Source organism: Lichenostomus cassidix, chromosome Z (genome assembly GCF_008360975.1).
Source record: "Lichenostomus cassidix isolate B80296 chromosome Z, HeHo_3.0, whole genome shotgun sequence".
In the NCBI taxonomy this organism is placed as follows: Eukaryota; Metazoa; Chordata; class Aves; order Passeriformes; family Meliphagidae; genus Lichenostomus; species Lichenostomus cassidix.
In genome coordinates, this window is record NC_139511.1 from 36,397,535 (window position 1) to 36,420,620 (window position 23,086).

The 23,086-nt window shown below is 35.2% G+C and overlaps 1 protein-coding gene across 1 annotated transcript in view; it reads right to left on the reverse strand.

The window, feature by feature from the left end:
- Positions 1-1,820: 1,820 nt before the first annotated feature.
- The window catches only part of ERCC6L2 (ERCC excision repair 6 like 2), a 65,392-nt gene continuing 44,126 nt past the window's right edge, over positions 1,821-23,086 (reverse strand). The window contains exons 14-19 of the mRNA XM_085043009.1: positions 22,503-22,655; positions 21,070-21,150; positions 18,494-19,688; positions 17,632-17,786; positions 4,909-5,096; positions 1,821-3,046 (exon numbers count right to left, since the gene is read on the reverse strand). Coding sequence (XP_084899135.1) covers positions 2,113-3,046; positions 4,909-5,096; positions 17,632-17,786; positions 18,494-19,688; positions 21,070-21,150; positions 22,503-22,655 — 2,706 coding nt within the window. The 3' untranslated portion in view covers positions 1,821-2,112. The remainder of the gene's footprint in view (positions 3,047-4,908; positions 5,097-17,631; positions 17,787-18,493; positions 19,689-21,069; positions 21,151-22,502; positions 22,656-23,086) is intronic.

Here is a 23,086-nt window from a genome sequence, read left to right on the forward strand (position 1 = left end):
CCTGATTACTTCAGGAAACTGATGACAGCTTCATACTTGGGAATCAATAAAAATCTTACCTACCTCAGATTTTGCCCTAACATCTACTAGTAGATTCAGACCACAACTGACCAACATGGTGCTAAGATGAAACCTCTCTTCAGTACACAAGCATCAGCTGAAATCAACAAGGTTATCTAGCCCCTTCTGGCCCTCAGATAGAGGTTATCAGTCCCTTCTTCTGGCTTCAAAAAAGGACAGGTTTATTTACGCAACTTTTAACAGGTACTTTTCTCTCCTACTCTTGATTATGTTTGATACTGGCACTAGACAACCTACTAACTCCCTAAAGAGTTTTTCTCCCTATTATCAAACTTCCATTATCTTTGTTGCAGTTAAAGCCACTTAACTCCCCTTTTTGCTGTAGCTACGAAGGTGTTATTCCCTTCCTCTATACAGTGATATTTTTACATATTTGATGACTATATTCTTTATTCCACCAAATCTTTTCTTTCTTACCTAAGGAGCCGCTTGCCTCTCTAAATATAAGAACTCTAACCTGTAACAAAAATCAATACTGATGCCATGAACAAAAGGTCTTAATTTATATCATATTTATTAACATTAATGAGGGTGTAGATATTCCCTAACTTAAGCTGACTTCCGTTAGCTGTACACAATTCAAATGTACCAATAACTAACAGTTTGCAGCTTCTTCTTTTATTTTCTTTAAAAAGAAGAAGCTTCTTTAAAAGCTGTTCCAATCGACCACTGTATCATTTTTTATAATAAAGTATCAGCATAGATTCAGGGTAAGAAAAAGCTAGGGAACACATTAATCTTACTTATGTTAGCAACCTATAAAGCCCAAGGCTTTTATTACTTAACATTTATGTTAAATACTGAGCCCCTTGTTCCAGGTAGTTAAGCCAGATTTCACAATCAGGATTTCAGACAGTTCCACTTCTAGTATTCACAAAATGGTTAACACAGAGTGCAGCCTACAACAGCTTCCCATGACCTAAAGTAGAAGTTGCTCCAGATCAAATGCAAGCTTATTTTCCAGTGGGCAGTCTTCCAGACCACAAAATCTATGACCATTCCGACTGCTGCTGTGCAGGTTCAGTGTCCAAGGTTTTAAAATTTCATAGCATTTTCCCTTCACATAAAACAATTTATACAGTATACTCAATGTAAACCCCTATACTAATGTTTACAAAAATTGAAGATTAGAGTTAAGGTTTCCAGATCAACATGAAGCCCTGGCCTCCTCTGGTTATGTGTTACAAGGTACTCTTCACATGATCCCATAGCATTGAAAAATGCAACAGACTACCTGGCAAATGAGATGCAGAATTGTGTATCTTATAACCACCCTTTCTGTCTGTGAAGAATAGTTTTCATTTGGAAGTTTTACTACATCCAGCATTCCACAAGTCAGACAATAACCCACCAAGACATTGAAGCTCCTTACTGTATATACACTGTACTGCATACTCCCAACATATATACTGTACTGCGTACTCCTTGACAAAGACATGACAGAAGTCTATAAAAATATAAAAAGAGAGATGAAAGTGTAATGAGATGACATTTGAGCAAATTCATGGAAGATGGGAATACATAAAAAACTATCAGACACAAAGACATGATGCCTGTCTCACAAAGTCTTCCAGTCTCTAGCACCTCAGAAAATACATGCAGTATCACTGTCAAATCCTCTTATCTTTAAATTGTGTTGAGATGACTGACAATGTCCAAATTTAAGTAAAGGGAAAAAAATACTTAGTATGGCTATTGAGCCTAGGAATATAATCAGAATTAAAGAAAGCAAAGTGCACTCAGAAAATTCTAAACAGGTTTAATATAAAATCATTATATATCATAGGTTACAATATATAGTAGATATGCACTACTACGTACATATGTACTATACACTGCATATTCACACTTGCAAAATGTAATTGTATATCACTATAAATATGAATTCATAATTTTGCCTTTTTAATTTCATGGAATTATCACATTTTGTTGCATAATGCTGTCAATGTTCAAATAAAATAGGTACAGTGCAACTTACATAGAAAAATTTCATTTTACTACATTACAAGACTTAGCAGTGGACGGTTCATCTCAATCATCTGCACAGTATTTTTTCCATAAAAAATTTTCATTTTTTTTCCAAAGAGAACTTTCACACACTTCTCTCTCTTCTGTCACTGCTGAAGGAGGGGCTCTTTCACAAAGCTTCTCTATGACTGCTATGTCTGTGAGCTTTCTGAGGCTCTCCTCATTCTGCTCATTCAGCATATACCAGAAATCTTTTGGTCTCCTCTTTGATTTTTCTGCTTGTCCTGAAGAGAATCTCCTTGGTAACCCTGTAGACCCATTTCCATCATTTCTGAAGATGTCATCGAGAATAGAGGTATCTCCAAGTAAGTCCACAAAAGAATTTTTCTTGCAAATCTGAGTTTTTCTCTCTCCATTTTCTGACTGAGACAGGGATCTTTTTTTTAGCAGCTGTGCTCCTTCTGAGTCTTGGTGTCTTTCACAACTTTTTACAGGCACCACCTCAGTTATTTTTGATTTACTGCTTAATGAGCCAGATGCCATAAAGTCCTTGAATGCCTGACTGTTTCTTCTTTCAATATGTTGAATAGCAACAGTAGATGATTGTTTGTATTTTGCATCAGCAAACATATCTTGCAAGTAGGAGTAATTTTGAAGCTGCTCTGTTTCTCCTTTACGGCTCTCCTGGGTCTGTGTTTCTGTAGTTCCATGCAGAAGTAATTCTTCAGCCGATGAAGGTCTAGACTTAGATATTCCAAAATTAACAATGGATTTTCTTTTTCTGGAGTGTGTTATACCCAGTTCTCTTTCCTCACAGTCACGTGAAGCTTGTGCTGGTATTTCAACTGAGAAGAAAGACTCTATCTCTGGATGCCTGGAAACATAGAATTCCTTCAACATCTTCTGCCTGGTTTCTGATGTTGCTTTTGCAATATGTTCTGCAAGATCTTTCACTGATCCCATATTAAAGTGAGATACCATTTCCTCAAACTGTCTCCTGTAATTATCAAGAAGGAAAAATGCATTATGCTGACACCTTTAACTAGAAACAAAAGCAGCTTTCAAGAAATTATTTCAATTCACCTAATTCACATAACCCAGAAAGTAATCATCAAAAGTAATGTACCCTATTAGGAGTACTGGTTTTTTTTATTAGCAAAAAGAAATAATAATGACTTTAGAAAACTGAATCCCAAGCTACGTTTTCATTTCCTTAGGTTACAATTCAAAGACTTACTGACTGTCAGTGTAGGTAAGATACCATACCAAAGGGCCAGGTTCCAGAAGGTATTTAGCTACCAAAAAGATGTAGATGGACAGATGGTATAATGTCTGGGTTTCTTTTCTTGCGGGAAGGAGGAAACAGAGGGAGGAAGTAGTTGCTCCAAGTCCTTTTAAGGAAGACTTGCTAAACATCAAAAATTGGATAAATGCATGCACAGGAGACAAGCATTGCCCACATCATCCTACCCAGTAAGTTATAGACTATTTGTTTCTGCTAAAACGTCAAGATCCAATTAAAAGTGATCACTCTAGTTACATTAGTCCTGGTCTAAGGTCAGGAAAACCTACTGGAAAGCTGGAGAGTTGGGTTTACACTCCCATGTCAGAGAAAGGATACGAAACATGTAGCCTTTTCTGTATGAGGGCTCCAAAATACAGTAATATTTAACCCTGTTTGCCTCAAATACCACTTTACTGGCTAGCTCCAATTATCTGAGTGTGGTGACTGCAGACAGCTTTCCACTCTGCCCTACAGTTACAACAAACTGAGGTAATCCTCCTCATTCACTCCATGGCATGTCCAGATGTATTACAAAGTCTAATGGCATGCTGGGTGCTAATAGGTAACCTGCTTAATGCTCAAGAGTGATTTGTTTAGGTTTTTTGCTAGACACAGCTTTAGGATCTTGGAATAACAGCCTCGCTCACTTCACCGCCTTTGAAAATTTTACCTCGACAAATTATTGATAACTATGATTACAATTTTGAACATTTTTAGAATGAAGGGTTCTCTTTACTTGCCTCATAAATATTTATCATTTTCAGTATCTATAATAGTGAACCTGGAACTTCAACAATAACAGTTGGGATGGCTGAGGCCAGCTAGCTGATATGCCAGCTTCCAAATGCCTACAGGCATTACCTAGATACCAACTTTCATATAGTAATCTAATTGCCTCAAGGCAAATTAAAGATATACACCAAATACCTATTCTATAGGTTTGCTTAGCTACCTACAGCTTTCCACTTTTCATTTCCACAAACTAGTCCTGGCTATTTTTATTGAACTTCTACCTATATGACAATGGAATTTAATATTCATATTAATAATAGCTATCATTTGGGAAAAAGGGAAAAGAAGGAAACAAAAAAATTATTATCCATCCTAAAACTGGCGGGGGGGGGGAAGGGAGAAAAGCCTTAAAAGAGGTGTCAAAAAATATTGAGCCCCACATCAAAAAAGGAACATGAAGCCCAGCTTTTTTAACATTCTTTCAATGAAAGTGATGACCTCTGGGCAAAATCAGTAGGCAGTAAGAAGATAACATCACAAAATATCTTGTTTCTATACAGTTTAAATGCTGTTTTGCAGTAGTCCATGATGCACATACCACAAACAATTACAGTTACATAATGTATGAACATTAAATCAACATGTTCAAGTAATTTGTGGGTTAACTTAATTTTATTAATCAATTACAGTACTCATAGTGTAGTGTGAGTCGAAGTTTCCCACTAGGTCCACTCTTGCCATAGAAAGTAACTATTCCCTGAGTACAGTTGAAACAAAGACAAATGCAACTACCCAAAGGGAAGCTTAGAATTTTACTTCCAACAAAAACAAAACAGCCTCACCTGCGTATTCCTTTAGGTGTCCTTCCAATCAAGAAGGTGGTTGAACCTACTCTGTGTACTCTTTTGCTTCTCTGGGTCACAGGATGCATAACATACAGATGATGTTGCCTACTGTTCGTCAACATTTGTTGCTTTTCCTTAACATCTTTCTCCTCTGAAGTACTGTCTTCTGGGCTTTCGTCACTTTTCTAGTAAGATGAGAAATTGAAATCATTAGAATAGCTGTGTCACTGACGTAGCAATGCATTCTACTGCATCCAATTCTGTCACTGGTAGTTGTAGTCACAGGATTGGGATTCAGAGCTGATATGCAGACTCCCAACTCAGTCATGAGCTTCCAGGGACACTGAAGGGAAGTTTTGGCTCTCTGACATCTTGGACAAAAATATGATCCTATTTACACCTGAGTTATTTTTCTGAAATTCTCACAAATTCTCATAAAAATTTCCCCTTTGCCAAAAGGCTAGTCAAAGGAAATCAGAAAATTCAAGAATGTGCTTGAAGAGCATGGAAAAACAGATGAAAAACCCACATTTAAAAAAGCAACTAAGTATTTTGTTGGGTTTTCTTTGCTGTTGGTTTGGTGGGTTTTCTGACCTTTTTTTTGGTTCTGTTTTTGTTTGCTTGTTTTGTTTGTTCAAATGAGATAACAGAAAAGAGTAACTGCTTACGGATGTCCTCAGTCTCCCTACTAACACTACTTTAGAGATGAAATCATAAATTGTATTCACACCTTGTCATCTGCTGTTCAAAATTTGGTTTCAGATCTACACTTTCTTCCCAATGTATTTCTATTTGATCCGTGTCCATTTCCTTTATTTTCATGGGTTGTTCACAGTATTCTTGAGCATTAGGATCTCACATGTGTTCTCACCCCATTAGTTTGGTAAGTAACCTCAAACTAGCATACAGAGAGAGATGTTAATATTATGGAACCTACAGGCATATATTATCACTTTAAGACGAATTTACAGCTCCAAAGATTAAAATTTTACTTCACCATTATAAATTACACAAAAATGAAACCCCACTCCAATTAAGATAAAAACCCTATTCTCCCAATAATAGTATAATACTAGTAACAAAATTAAGGTTGAATTAATAGGTATTACGTACAGCATAAATATTTTACAATTCTTTTGCTGGTTCTGAATACAGTCATTAATATTTTAATTTTTTTTTATGTATGCATGGATAATACAAAACTTTACTTGGAAAATGTATTTTAAAAGAAGAAAGCAATCATAGTTTTAAAAAATATTTATTCTTATGGATATTATTAATGAAAAATATTCATAGTATTCAGACCTCACTATTATAAGACTTAGCATATTTTTCACTCTGTTAGGAAATCAGGGCTGTATAATTCAAGAAAGTATAACTAGAATAGAATGCAAGACTAACCATGTCAATGCCTGTCTTAAAGTTATTTTAAACCTCAATAAATGTGCATCAATCTACCTCTTATTAAACATGACCAAAGTATAAGAGGCAATAATACTTTGGTTTGCACGTCTGTTCAAACACAGAAGATTTTTAATATCTTTGGGAAAAAAGCCAAATGTTGTAAACACACTGAAAGTCATAAAATTGCTTGTCTTTGCAAAGAACCACATTTAATGTTTAGAGGTATTGCTAATTGCATATAAATGCACAAAAGGCATATTTAGTTCTGGAAGCACAAAATTTTAGGTACAGTGACCCACATTGCCCCACCCCAAAGAACAACATCAAAATACTACCATATACGTACAAAGAGCATGTCTTCTTCTACTAAATAAGTTGCTCAAAGGTGTTCTTTTTAACTCAAGGTAGAAAAAGTTACTGTAAAAAAAGTTACCGCAAGAGCTGCAGGAACTAATTCCAGTGCAAGTTTGCAGCCATTACAACTTACTCCTGAAAAACTTCCCAGCTCCCTGGAGCAAAGGCAAATGGTTAAATTATACCTAGTTAGGCCGAAACACAACTGGCTCTGCTGAACTGGTGAATGTTTTAGAAATGCCCAGCATCCAGCTGCCAAATCCAGTAACTTCTTTAAAAAAAATTAAAAATAAACTTCAAACACTTCGTTTTTTTAGATATCTTCATGTTTGTTAAAGGTCAAATCTGGTATTTGTTACTCTGAGTGATATACTGGATGACAGAGCCTATGTAAAAGTAAGATTTGCAAATTGAGATGAAAATATTCTGTCTTTCTATTATCATTACCATTAAGAAAGTTAAAACTTCAGTCAGTATTCCAGCACTGTCAACATTCTACATTATTTTGCTTTCTTTTGAATATCACTTCCTGTATTACCCTGCTTAATTCATTCCTCTCATGGCCAGTATCTTTTAAATTATCTTTCAATATTTTCCCTCTAAATCATTGATCTCATAATGAAAACTTCTTTTCAACAGCTTTCTGCATTTCCTGTTCATCAAGCATTTTCCCTAACTAACTAGTGTGCATACTCCTCGCTTCTACATGAAATGCTATGTTGACTGTATAATGCTGATGTGTTCACATGAATTATCATACTTATCACATGCCTAAGACTATCTCACAAAGCAAGATGTAAATTAAGACAACTTGATTCAGCTATGAGCCTCTGACACTTCTTCTTCTACTGACCCTAGCATGTTTTGTCTGTTTACATTATTGAACATCACACCTTTATGAATCAAAAAATCATATGACCAAAAGAATGGATTAATAAAGGAAACAAAAATCCTTCACTGTATGCTATAGCATACAATGTCTGCTATATATATGTGCGAAGAATATTGACAGCAATCAGAAAAGCAGTTAGCCTTTAATAAATATTTAAATACATTAAACACAATATGCCTTTCAGTGCATGTTATAAAATTTATACTTATCAAAGTGAAAAAGTTTCAGCTAAACTTGACCACATACTTATTGGTCATCTGATAAATTAATTTTGTCTACATTGAATTATCTGTAACATCATTATACATTTCTGTTTTCACAAATTTTGGGGGCGGAGGGGTAGAAGGTGCACCAAAATAATTACATTGACATCAAAGATAAAAAATTTCAATTGTATTACTGAATGCAATGTTTTCACTACTTTATTAATCTTTATGCACTTCCATTTTGTCAAGAAAACCTTCACAGCAAGTTCAAAAGAAATGCACACTTTATTTACTTTCAAAGGCATACATGTAAGACAAAGACCATGCAAGTGGTTTAGTATAAGGCAGTGGTTCTTAATTGAAAAAATTAAATGAGAAAAAGTTACACTCCAGAAATTTCCCAATAAATGCAGAAAAACAGTGAATGAAAGCACAATTAAATGAAATTATGAAGTGCCATTGTGAACTAGGGAAAACCCCATAAAATTGCAGCCAGTCCTTCCTGTCTTATTCGTGTTTTCTTCTGTTATTTCCCCTTGATCTACTACATTTACTCTTAAGACACTTTTTATATATTGCAATGGGAAAGAAGAGGGATTGTTAAGTAGTTGTGCTGAAAATGGTTTCTAAAGTATTCAGAAAACCCAGGGATTATTACTACAACTGAAAAATACTTCAAAGAAAGCATTTATTGACATCTTTCATGTTCCATTTAGTCTATGATGGCTTCAATCCCTTATTCTTTTATTATGTATATATCTTACTCTTAAAAGTATAAATCAAGTTTTGGACACCAATAATGAGTTTTGATGTTTTTGAGTTATCTATTACCTAACAGGATGCAGCAATCAAGAGTGCAGCAAAAATGGTAGTATTCGCACATTTAGTGTCACACACCACATTTAAAGGTAACACTCTTCAAAAAAAATGAAGATAGGCATCAAGCAAAAATTAAAGTGTTACAATGCAGCACTAATTTCTACTTCATGATTCCATCTTGAATCTACAACTCTTGGATCCATTAGCTCCGTATGACAATCTGTCTCCAGCTGCCTAGTTACAGCAGTTATTTAAAAACAGTATACATCTCTCAAACCCAGTTTTTGTCTATCTTTGACAGTACAAAACTACAGTATCTCTCCTTCCTGTGACAGGCATAAAGAGACAGTTCTATACTGTGGACCAATGAACGTTCATCCATGTATAAAGCATGTCGGACTGAGATGATTGGTCGCCTTAAGCCAGTCACTTCCCTTCCTTTTCCTTAGTCCCTTCAAGCAAGGCAAAGTACAACAAAGTTTCACCTCTATAAATACAACAAGATGAAAAGATACGGGAGAGTAAGTGGGCAGAAGCTGGGAGTAATACGAGCAGAGAAAAAACAGAAACAGAGATTCAGGGATACTCATTTTTCAAGCTGTCTCATGTGTGTGACTATTTGTTAAGAAACCAGAAATGGAGGAACATGAACATCCTTCAGAAGCCTGAATCTGAAAATGTTTGCATATTATTCTTCAGGCATAGTTGCACAGTGTTTGAGCACCTTCCTCTCTTTTACTGCCTAGTTACCCAAAATATTCCTACAGTAGCTATCTTGCCAGATATTGATTTCCAGTCAGTAGTAATCCCTCTAACTTGCCCCCACTGTTACAAGACTTTTCTCCTTAGGTGTGCATGAAACCACTCCTGTCAGATATCTAGGATACTTCTCACTGCACAGTTTGTTTGTTTACATTTCTAAAATAAAAAAGAATAGTCTTCTAAAATGTCTAGTTGCCTTGCAGTCACCCAAATAGTACAAAAGCATTAAACACTGTGAATTCAGTATGACTGACCCCTTAAAATACATCTTAAAAGCAAATAATAAACCCTTACCATATCCTACTTTATATTTTCCCACTTTCCTCAAAACCTGAGAAAACACATGACTTTCCCAATACATTGTGAGCTGAAGTTGCTTTTGGATGATTGTCATTAATTTGTTTGATACTCCATTCCAGTGCTTTTATCTAACCAAACTACAATTCTAAATTATTTCAACTAGTTTTTTTCCCCTTTGCAGTTTTCCTTGGGTTTTTTTGTTTGAGGGTTTTTGTTGTTTTGTTTCTTTTTCCTGGAACCTTTTCTGATTACATATATTAATTAGTGTGACCTTTTGAAATGCTTTTCTTGAACAGATGCTATTCCTACATATTATTTTTATTTTACCTATGTTTATCTGCTGTCAGAACATACACAAAGTACCCAGAAATGGCTGTCCATTCTTGGTCTTCTACACAGAGTCATGGAGCAGTTTGAGCTGAAAGGGACCTTTTAAAGGTAATCTAGTATACGTACATGTCACACAAGAACTTCTTCATAAATTATTTTGCATGTCAAGGAAAATAAATTATAATAGTGTTCACACAAAATTCATGCAGTTTCTCTAAAAATGAGGTCCACATGGTGAAGACAATAAACGAAGTTAGCAAAAAATGTCTCTACTTTCAAAGGAATGTTAAATAAACCAGCACAACTTTTCTATTTACTGAGAACACACTACTGAACAAACTATACTTCAGAGCCTTATGGTGAGTTACAAATTCCAGCTTGAATTGAGCCTGAATCTTATAATATTTCAGAATTATTTCCGATGTGCACATTAGTTCTCCCTTTGAATTTAGCTTTCTTAGTGGAAAAGCAGTCTCTGAATGAATGTGTCTGCTGTAAGATTGTGGAATGCAAGTAAGATTGTGGAATGAGAATTAAAAATCATGTATAGCTAACAGTCAGTACCTTAATTGTCTTAGAAAATGAAGCTAACCTACCTTAAAATTTTAGAATACTCTAGGATAACCACATTTATATCAAACGAGTTAAACAAAGGATGTTGCCTATGACTACAAGTGTACCTAATATTTGAACGTATTACAGTAAACTAACAGAAGAAATATTTTTCAAGTTACAAAAACTGTTAAGATGTATTATGCATCCAAATTACTCGTCCAAAATATTTCGCCAAAATCAAGAGACCAGTAAAATTAAAGCTGATAAAATTAAATACATTTTAGAGTAATATGTTGTCATTTTCCCATTTGTCACATGTAGCTTTACCGCAAAAATAAACTAAGACCAAGGGCATTCCATAAACTCCAATCTTTTGCTTGGTAGTGGAGAATTGACCATTATATCAACTGAGAACAGATTGCATCCTCTTTACTTCACATTTACTTCCAAGTCTGTTTCTTTTACAATTGGGTAACAGAGCAAGAATTTTTCACTTGGAGCATTCTTATTTAAGTTCTTGAACCTTTAGCTAAAATCATTCCTATAAGGCATACTACTGTCTTTCACCAAAAGCTGACCTTGAATCCATACAGTTACTACTACTGTTGAAAAGAAGATACCCAGCCTGTCTCAAATTCAAAGCTTAAGGTAACTGCTTATTTCAGCAGAAGCCTGTGGACTTGTACCTATTCTTCACCTTCCAACCTTCCGTCAAAAAGTAGCAAAACCAAAGGCCATGCACATACATCATAATGAGAACTCCACTATAAGCTTCAAAGAATGCCACATATGAACTCACTACACTGAAGAAACACAGCAAAAAGCAGAATAGTGGAATGGTTAATTCCATTGCAAACTACTAAACTCAACAAAGCAGCATTACAGGCCAGTCATTTGGGAACAATTACTTTAAAGCTGACAGAAAAGCTGAACATTTCTCCATCCTAGAAGAGCAAGAATAAAGGCATTTTATCTCTGGAAAGCCTACTCTTTGTAAACAACTATCTAAACTTGTTGAATCTGAAATCTGTGCAAACACACTGCGATCAGAGTTCCTACAACTGATAGAAAGTCTTTGTTTAAATAATCTACAAAATGTCAGTGTAATACAAATAAGATAAAGTAGAGTTCTTAATGACACAACTTTTGTATTTACAGTATCTTCAACAGTACTTAAATCTGCATTGGAGATACAAAGGGCATGTTTTTTCCTAGGCTGACAGCATGCTCAGTTTTCTCATTTACACCACATTGCAATAACATAAAGAGGGGTTTACCATTAATCCAGGTTTTACTACAAAGCGTCTCGTTATTTCTCTGTCAAACACTGGTAATAGTGCCAAATGTCTGTCATCCAATTCAGAGGATTAAGTCTTCCTTTATAGTGCAATTTCTTGTACGAATTTATAAAAATACAGATAAAGTTTCTTAGAGCTGGTCACAGTCTATATTTTGGCCTGAATTCATGCTATAGAGGTTGAATATGACAGCTGGCAGGAAGCTGAGGGGAGAATACATCCTCCTCCTTTTCAGTCACCACGTTTCTGTTGCCATAGTTATTAATCCTCAATTGAATGGCTGTCTTTGTACATTTCTTTTCAGTAAAACCTTAAGTAAATTTAAGTTAAAAACACGCAGTTGACTGAAAAAGACTCCACATTTTCAACAGGTATAGTACAAGTTCTTGTAACTAACACTTTTCCACATATTAAGAAGTGCAAATTAACTCTAACATGGGACATCATCAGTTTTTCAAATTACTTAGTATGTCCTGTTCCCATCTTCCGTCTTTTTTGTGAAACCTCCAAGCCTTCTCCTAAGACTTCCCCACATTCACACAGCCCTCCCCCCACCACCACCCACCCCTGCAGATTCCTACTGAATAAATACTACACAAATTCAGCTGTATAAGAACAAGAGGAAGCCTATCCCAGACTTCCATACTGTGCAAAACATTTCACGTAAGCTGTTTTTGCCAATTAACACAGAAATTAATTAGGAAATTCATTAAGGAATGCAGTCATTTAATTCAGAATAGACTAGAAACATTAGAAGAAGATATTTAGCTCTTGCCTCTGGGAGGTTTCTCTTTCTTATGGTAGCTAAGAAAAGTTTCACAAGTAACAGTGCAAGTTATCATAAAACTTTAGCAAGTAAAAAACTTTTGCACTGAAAATCAGTCAGTGCCTCCAAAGTGCTTTGGAACCTGGAGGCCACCAGGAAAACAAAAACTACAAAAATCAAAACCTCTAAAAATACTTAGTAGATGACTAAGGTCTCAGAGAGTGTGCTAACACTTCCGTTTTTTTTCCAGAATTGATGTCAGAATCATTTTGAGCAAAATATCACATGAATTACTCAAGACATTTTTTTTTTCCTCTGAAAGCTGAGAGACGTGAGGTTATTTAGCCTGGAGAAGACTCTGATGAGAACTTACTGTGACTATTCAGAACTTAATAGGGGTCTGTAAGAAAGTTGGAGAAAGGCTTCTTATCAGGGCCTGGTTTTGATCTAGATCAGACATAAGGAAGAAGGCTTTTTTACAGGGAAGGTCATAAAACACTGCAGCTGATTGTCAGAAAGGTGGTGGATTCCCCATTCCTGGAAACATTCAAGGTCAGGTTGGACATGGCTCTAAGCAATGTGACTCAGTTGAAGATGTCCCAGCCAATAGCAAGGAATTTGAACTAGAAGAAATTTAAGGGTTATATTCTATAGTTCTTATGTATTTTCTTCTCAAAAGCTACAGCAATCCAATACGACAGCTGTGGGCAGTGGTCAGAATACAGATAATCTTCAGACAAAGGATAATTACATTCAATTTAGAACCTACTGGTATTACAGTATTTTTATTATAATTCTAATTCTAAGCATTCTACATTTAAGAGATATCATGCCATGTCTGTCAAAAAAACCCAGCTCATCTTAGTATTTTAAGTACCTCTCTCATCATAGTTGCAAACTAAACTATAAATAAATCTCCACTGCTGTAGACAACTATCTATGAAAGCCTATTCTATGACAACTTGACAATGTCTTTCTTCACTGAGAATGCCGTTTCATTTCACCTAACAACTAGAGCATCTTCCTCTATTTTTATGCAATCCCATGGACTTACGTGATAAAATGAATATATTCCGTAACTTATTTTCCTTTCTTAAGAATCGTATGACAAAATAACTTTCCACATATGTTTGCTACCACTATTGTCATATACAAACTATCTTCAAACCGTTATCTTCCTTCAGTTCAGAAGCTGGACAGGATTTTTTTTGACTAATGACATTCAATCAAACTATGGTTTATTCTATTGCTTGTACAATTAATGCATACTTTATACTGTTATATTTATTACTTCTAGATTGTATCTCACCTTTCACAGCTGCTAAGCTCTGAGAGAGCTCTCATGATGTCCTGGTTTTGTTTTTTGAGGACATACTATATATTCTGGTTGCTGTTACCAAACTGTGTTTTCCAGAATCATATAGTACTTATAGAAATACACACTAAACAAGCACTCAGTACTATATATGTGAACATTCTTGCTGAACTAGTCAGTTGGCAAAATTCCTTTAGAAACTATATATAGACAATATGACTGCACTCCCTGTCACCTCTGGGGAAAGAAGAGTAATGCGCTCTGCAGTCTTGAATCCAGGACTGTTACGGAACCTGGAGAACAAAGAAAGCAAGAAAAAAGAAACAGCAAAATCTATTCCTCATAAAAAGAATCAAAATTTTGTTCACTTAAGCCTTTAAAAGCACAGAGCAGTAGCAGATTAAAATATTATGTTCTACCTGTTCAGAGAAAAGGTAGCTAGGATGTATGAACACTAGGCACAGATAAAATTAAGGACAGACTGAATATTTACTACTGGATAAAAAAATAAGCTTGATTGAAGTATACAGTTTAAAAGGTTGAGAGAGACTTGACTGAGACTTACACTAGTGCCAACTGTGCAGATCTAACACAAGCTAGCTAAACTCAAGGAAAGAAAATATCACCAAGATGAAATCTGAGGTAAGAAAAGGTGTTCAAGTCTTACATTTTTTTAATAACCAATTGAAATACAAGCTTGTTAGTTACTCATGTTCTTAAGATGTTCTACATACCTTCAGTTATCTTTTGAGGAAAAAGACTTGCTGCCTCCCATCCCTTATAACTTGACTCTCAAGGATCTTCTTCCCATGCAACCTCTCTCAAAAAAGAGACCTCACAGGTTTTGCAGCCTGCTCCAGCTTTAAGCAGTTACTACAACTTAAGCGACTTCATTAGTCCCCACGATTCAACAATAAAGGAAGCACTAATAAATCTAATTTATACTTTTAGGTACTACAGGTAGACAACCAGGAAGAAAACATTTTCAGGGCTTTCCAGCAACTTGTCTTTTCTGTTACTCATGCTCACATAGTTTCCATAAATTAGCTACTGAAACTAAAGAACTTAACCTAGGCTCTAAAAGTTCAAGAGAAGTAGTGAACCCGAAATGTGATTAGGTGGCTAGTCAATAGCAAGAAATCAGCATGTCCATGTTCTTACAAGGGGTTTTCTTTATTCATTACTTTGGCTTATTATAACATTGCTTATTATCCCTATCATTCCAGATTTCTATGTAAGCATGAAACAAAAATATTTCACTCAGTCTTCTACCAAGATATGGCGGAATTTGTATTTCCCAACTTACAACTCATCCAATTCAACAGAATACTTCTAGTTTTTCAGAATTCGTGAACCTCTTTCACAGAGACGTAAGTCACTGCTTGAAAAATATGTTTAAAATTTATTAAGTCAGAAATGCATTATTACAGACTACTTACTGAGTGAAACTGTAAAGCAGGAAAAGAAAAAGTTGGCACAGGTAAAACGAACAGCACAAAGGACATTATACTTTTTGGTCCTCACCGGACCTATCTATGAAATGAAAATAACCGTGCTTGATTGCTTCTACTTAGAAACAAAACAATTCTATTAAGTGTCCTTAAGAAGGGACATAGACATTATCAGAGCACAAATATTATTCAGGTGCCTTCATGATGTTATCACATAAAGCTTCAGTCTAAATACACTGTAAAAAAAGCCTCTAATTACGAATCTAATGTCATTGATACCCAGAGCCAAGAGAGAGCTACACAACAGTCTCTGAGAAACTATTAGACAAATGACGCTTGAAAACTACATCAATGAGAAATTTCAGCTGACAAAACTTTGTTTTTCTTTCAATAATATCAGTTTCCAATTAATAGTCTAATATTCAAAATCCTAATTTTATTTACTTAAAAGAATGATGGAAATCTAAATTACTCAGCTGTATTTTTAATATTACACAAGACTGTATTAATCTACAGGAAAAGATTTTTACTAAGCAGCATTATTTTATGACTTAAAAAATATTTGCTCGGATGGCTAACATCCTAACTTATATTGATAGCAAATAAATGAAAAATGACCAGCAAAGCCTGATGGCCAGAAGCATAACAATGACTATGTTTTTTCACAAAATTCCTTCTAAGGAAACACAAAGTAATGAAGAAAGAAAAATAGTAGCAGTAAAATTCTAAGTAGACAACCTTTCAAGGTTGTCTATGAAGGTCTGGCAGCTCTTTTTCTAAGCAGAGCACAAAAAGTTCAAAATGCCACATTTAAGAATGGGCAGTCATCCAGTGATTATTTCTAGATTGGTGCCTTTATGTAAAAGAAATAACGTGAAATTAAGAAAGAGGCAGCCTTCTATATAATTTTTGATATTTTTCTTCTTACTCAGATCTCCAGGAGAAGTTATACTACTGTTGCTTCTGAGTGAAAAATGCATACCTTAAAAAAATTGACTGACAAGTAAATCAAGAGAAGTTAATTTGCAATACTTGCCTTCCCACAACTCTACATAATAAGCTCTAAGTTACACGAACACCACAAACTTTGGTGTTTTGAAGAGAGGTGGATCAACAGACATTTAGTCAAAGTACTCTCTTCAAAGTTTTCTTTCATTTATATTTGGTTTTAATAATGTTGTCAGCCATTGCCAATTAAGAAGTACCTTCCTACAGTACTCTTGAGTATTTTTGACCAACTTTTCTGCTAATGAGGGACATTCTAACGCAAATGTGTTAGAATTGAAAAGGCCTTACTTTTACTGGTTCGCCTGGTCCGATCTTCCCAGTATAAAATTTCTTGGCAACTCTGCTAATGGATTAATTAAATACAGTACAACAACAGCACTGGAAGAAACTCTTCTAGACACTGAGGATGTTCAACACCCCAGAACAACACAGTCGTATGTCTACAATTTCTGTAATGATTGCTAACATGCCTGTAAAGACTAAGCTGCACATTCACCAATTACTTATTCTTTGCTTGTGGTTTATCTCAAAAATCAGTCTGGGAAACTGCAAATGTCTATTACAAGGCAAACAAAAAGTATCCAGATAATCAGAGTAGATAAAAAACACTGCATATAAGAACAAAAATCTGGAAGCTGTACCTGAATTTATTCCAGATTTGTGTGTACACCAAGTGCAATTAAACAAGCTGCAGGACCAACAAAAAGCATAAAACACATCTGCTGCAGCAAATAAGCACTCCCAGTAAACTCTAGTTTTATGTTTAAGATATTAAACATAGACAATTTGACTCAACTATGGCAATTGCATATGTTCACCTCCCCAAGAAAGTCTACAAACTGATTTATGTTTAAATTTCTATGCTACAGGGTTCCAGAATGTATTGTGGCAACTTGATATTTGTTAACTGGATATAGGGCTAACCGAAGATTTTTCAAGGCTCAAATCAAAAAAACATGGCAATAGAATTTGACTTCAAAAACCCACTCTTTAGTCTTACCATTTCTCTCACAGAAAAGTCCCACAGAGGGTGCTGTGCTCTTTAATTTACAACTCTTTTAAAGCTGGCTAATGTAAAAGCCACCCCAAGAAACAAAGTAATTTATTAGACTTCCAATTGCACATTCTCATCCTCCCATCCTCAGTGTCTTTGATCATCCATGGTGGCCGTTAACAGAAAAACAAGATTTTTAGAGCATTTTAAGATGAAAACTGAGGATAAAAAAAGTTAAAATTACTTTTCCAAAAATTTCTCTTTACCTTGGCACTACAGACAGCTACATTAGCAGGGAGCTGGGAGAACTGCTTCAACTCAAATACGTCTCGCACTGCCCACCGGCTCAAATGATTTTCAGCCTTGCTGGAGCCAACCACAGTCTGATTTGAATGAATATATGCCACTTCTTGAACACCATCTGATACATGACAAGAAAAATACAATCAAAGATGCTGGTTATTCCAAAACTCTGAAGGTAAACAGTTGCACTGATGGATATTGTAATTTAAAAAAAATTACATTGAAGTTGTAAAATTTGTTATGGTTTGACTTAGCACCAGGTTTTTCAGCTCTATGAAATTAACAACAATCATGGACTTTTTTTGATTTATCCAGACAGTTTAATACTACTTTAATTTCAGTGTGGTTGTTTTCAGATGGACAAAGAAGTTTCAAAGCATCTCTGGCTTACTGGTAGCAACATCAATGGTTACAATTCAGTCTTTAAGAATCAAGTCTTCTACATGGTGTTTAAAACTCCCACGTCAGTTTTTTTTCTTCCTATACATGTTACTTAACAGCCCTATCAAGACTCTTAAGATTTTACAGTTCAAATATTTAGTTAGTGAATTCTGAATAAATCTTCAATCTCAACATATTTCAAGAGATGGTAAGAGTTTAACATAGTATTACAAAGCAGCCTGTCACCCCAGAAGACAGAAAAGACTAATACATAAAGACAGATATACAGAAAGATACTACTAAATAATAATTTAGCAGGTATTTATTACATCTTGTGACAAAAAAAACATGTACAGCAAGAAGAACTTAAAACATGCTGACAATGGTAAGTTAAACATATGGTATTACTTTAGTTGAAATAAAATCAAACAAATTAATAGTTACCTAAGTATCTGTCCACTGATTCCATTTTCCGCTCTTGATGCTCAAATTCAGTTTTACTTGTGTAATTCCTATGTACAGCAAAATTGTTAGACTTCATTTGTGAAACTGAGGTATCTTGAATAGGATGTACCATTTTAGACCCAAACTGAACTCTGCCTCTCAGTCGTTTACACTTACAGCTTTGCTTTCTGGCATCAATTTTCTCAGCTGGAGAGTTATCTTCAGAGGATGAGAATTCATCTATATTCTGAGAACCACTTTCCTTTCCTTTTCTATTAGGCTTCTTTGCTTGTAGAAGAGATTTGGAGACATTATCTAGTTGATTGTTAAGGGCACATCTTTCCTTCCACTTTGGAAAGCTTAATGTTCCCACCTTTCTTGATTCAGAATTATGAGAAAGTTCAATATCATCAGACTCATCACTTATGTCGCTTGCTCCTTTCAAATCTGTATCATTCTTGACATCTTCAAAAGACATGGCATTGCTGAAATTTGACTCAGTACTGTGGAATACAAATTGCCTACTGTTTCCCTTAAATACAAACCCAGCTTTTTCTTTTGCTAACTCTTCACAATTTTCAGATGTTGACCTGTGTATTTCAACTTCTTTAGTAAGTGCTGTTTGCTGGCGTACTTGAACTTGGGTAGGAAAGATGACATCATCATCCTCTTCAGAACTACTTTCAGTTTCCATGACTATATCATGCTGCTTTGAAATGCCTTGATTCTCATTTTTTCTATCCTCTTCCTCCTCAGAGCCCGATAAACCAAGCCACTCTGTATTGTGCGTATCTTGTTTATCAGTTCCATCTGGTGACAGAACAGCTTTCCCAGTCTCCAAGACAGGCGCACTGGTTTGACATTTCTGAAAATCACTGTGGTTGCTATTTACATTTTTTCTTAAAGGGTGATCATCAGAACTTGAATGATAAGAGTTATAATTATCATCCCCTTCTTTAGTAGTTTCAATTTCTCTCTGTAAGAACTTAGAGAATCCACACTGCATTAAGGAAAGCTGTCCTTTTGTTACCATGAAATTATTTGCATTGCACGGCTTCTTTCTGTCACATTTTTTCACAGAAGTCTCCAGAATATCATCATCACTGAAGTCATCCCAAAAATCTGTTTCTTCTCTTTTCATTTGTGCCTGAATTCTTTGTGGATCTTCATCTTCTCTATAGTCTGGCTGTTCATACTAAAAAAATTTAAAAATTACAGAAAAATTATTTAACGTTAATAGCATACACAGCACACGTAATTCCAAAGCATTGTAAAAAAGGTAGATTTTCACTATGTTACTCAAGCAAAAAATATGCAAAATACTATTACAAAATGCAAAATAAATCATAATGAGAAATTATTGAAGTCTCTGGTAGCAGAAAATTTTTAGCAGAACAACACTTAAAATAACCAATAGCATTATGTAGTTGAGACAATAAATGCGCCCACTGCTAAACCAACCCATGCCTTCAAAATCCCCATCCATATTTTTCATATTTATACTAATCTCATTGCTATTTTTCATCTCTCAAAGGCAGTTAGGAAGGTGACTTTATGATTCAAACCTTAATATTGTGTAATGACATTCATTAAAAAAAATAAAAATGCAGTGGTTAACTTCCTTGTATATGGGGGCTAACATTAAAAGAGTCATGAGCACATAGCATTTCACTCTAAAATTAGTTGAGGCCGACTGTAATCAAATAAAATTATGCCCAGGCAACCTTAAAGCATTTTTAAGATACTGAAGTCCAGAATACAGCTCTAGAACTGCATACTACCAAGAGAAGAATTACAGCAAGATGTTAACGGAAAGTCAGAACGGTAAGTACTACAATGCTGTACTCAAAGAGACACTTTAAAATTAATATACTAATCCTGATCTAATTCTGCTCATCAAAAAGTATTTAATATAAATTTTAAAAGTTATTGTTTGTCAACAAGTCATTTGTGAGATCATGACCATCCAGTGATGTATTATCAATGTGAGATTAAGATCAATGTGAGGGCACGCATTACATTAACACTAACATTTGCTCACAGAAATCTCCAACAGGCATAAAAGATATTGGCTAATTTGTAATATCCCTGTGATCTAATCTAATGATAATTTTACTTTTATAGGCCTCTTTATTGACTTAACTGCTTGCTTCCCAAAGTACCTGTACACGGTGCTCAATCAAAAACATTCCCACAAATGCAATGCTCCTATTAAAACTGACCTTTGCAGGAAAAAAAAATGAAATAAGCTCTTACTCCAGAAGGAAATCATTAGATAATTACACACATTAAAAATAAAAAAGACAGTATTGAACAGACCACTGGTTTGGTGGGAATCACTGTCTGATTGCCTGACTACAACTAAACAGCCCAGGTCTTCTAGAGTTCCACAAAACCTGAAACTTTAAATCATCTAAATCAACTGTCCTCCTTTCCACAATTCCCTAAATAACATCTTCTTAACAACAGGGTAAATGTATTATCAGCCTAACAACATAATACCCACATTTGCGACTGCAATACTGGGAATTAGAGCCCTGTCATGCTCTGGTCCACAGCCCACAAAGACATCTCACCTTTTCTGAGCTGCATGAAGGATTCTCTTCCTTTAGCAATGTAGTTGCTGTCATGACTCCTGCTTCTACCCGCCCTTCCCTCTAAAATAATCAAATATGTTAACATAAACAGATACAGTTTTTATTACATACAAAGGCAAGCACAAGAAGAAAAAGTTTATTTCTTTCTAAAGAAGTGTAAGGACCAGAAGTACCATCAGCAAAAAAAATGATTACTAGCAGAGGAAAAATCATAAAATAAAGGGAAGGATGGAAAGAAAAAAAACCATGGAATAAAGCTGCAGTAAATTTGAAAATGCAAGCTGGCTGCAGCAAACATGCTGCATACAAAAGGTATAATACTGGATATACCTAAAGTCAGTTTACACTATACATTATAGAATTTGGCCAACAGTTAGAGTAATTAAGAAATTGTCCTAGGTTGCAATATAGATGTAGTTTTCTATTACCACCAGCTGTGGGCCATTAGCTGCTATCACCCGCTCCGGATGACAGGCAATGGGCCATCCGTTAGCTATTATCACTTGCTAATGACCCACCCCGCATGACAGGCAATGGGCCATCAGGGACCCACCGTGTGACTCATGGACTTATCTCATCCCATTGTGGGATGCTCTGCCCAGAAGGGAGGAACCAGGTGTTCCCACCTGGATATAACCTGGCCTTGGAACTGCCTGAGCTAGCCCTGTCTACTGGGTTCCCAGAGGACGAGAGCTACTACTGGATCTTCAGCTGGAGACTAGACCTTCACAGGATCACCGCTTCAACTGGACTACTTCAATTGGACTGCTACTACCACCCTAACAGGGTGTTAGGTTGTATCTGACTTTGTCAGTGCTTTTCCTTGTATTATTTCACTTATTTTTAATTTCAATCTTGACTTGTGATCTCCCACTGGTTTGTTTTCAAACCAAGACAGAAATTAATTTTAAAAGATGAATTCTCAGCTATTTTCTTCCACCATGTAACATCTCAAAATGCAGCATTTAAAAATACATTTTATTAAACAGTTATTGACATTGCAAAAAGTACTATAAAGAGGCTACTGTGATCATAAAAAATATTTTTATTATCAGAATTCTAGCTTAAAAGGTCAGTCTGAGTTACTGATGAATAAAAGGAACTGGTGCACAAAGTTGCACGAAAGTATCAAAAAATAAGTAGTTTTTATTAAAAAAGGATATATATATTAAGAAATTTATGAAAATTATTATCCAAGCTTTTTTCATTCTTGGATTTAAAGAAATTTATCTGGTCTGCATCAGAATGAGAAATTAGCATGCCTATTTCATTCAAGTCATTGCACAGACAACTACTGATTAAGTTTCTTTCTGTTTTATAGTGTTTCCATACAAAATGATAACCAGAAAGTCTCATAAGGAAAGGAAAAATATAAAACTAATACTCAAAAGTAAAAGGGTAGTACTTCACACCTCCAGGATGTCTTTGGTAAGACAGGACCCGTGAGTCCTAAGTTTGAAAAGGTTATGAATCCCAAAAAGCTCTCCTTGATGTTCCTTTGATCCTTGCACTGCCTCGAAATACCGTCTGGCATTTTCAGTTCCAATCACTGCACAGTGAAGTTGCTAAAACAGAACAACACAAGAGATTTCAGAAGTGTTTGCTACAACAACACATCAGAATTTCCTGGCATCCACATAATATACACAGCTTTAGCTGGAACAAGAAGAAATTCCTAAGAGAGGATATTTTGTTTTAATTCCCCTGGCAGATGTTGGTATAATATGAACCTGCTTGGCTTTACTGAATTAAAAAAAAAAGTATTTGAAGTCTTTTTTGGCATTGTTGCCTATTATCAGACATCTAGTATACAAATTACTGGCACTCCTCTACATCTTGACAGCTCAGCTTCCTCTATACTAAGTTATTAGCATTTTTTTCATCGTCCTTTGCACTGTATGTTTACTTGCTAAAGGAAAGCAATCCAAGTACAGCCAAAAACGAAATCAACCTTCAGATTGATAATTACCCTGTTCATTGCTGCTTATCCAACTTG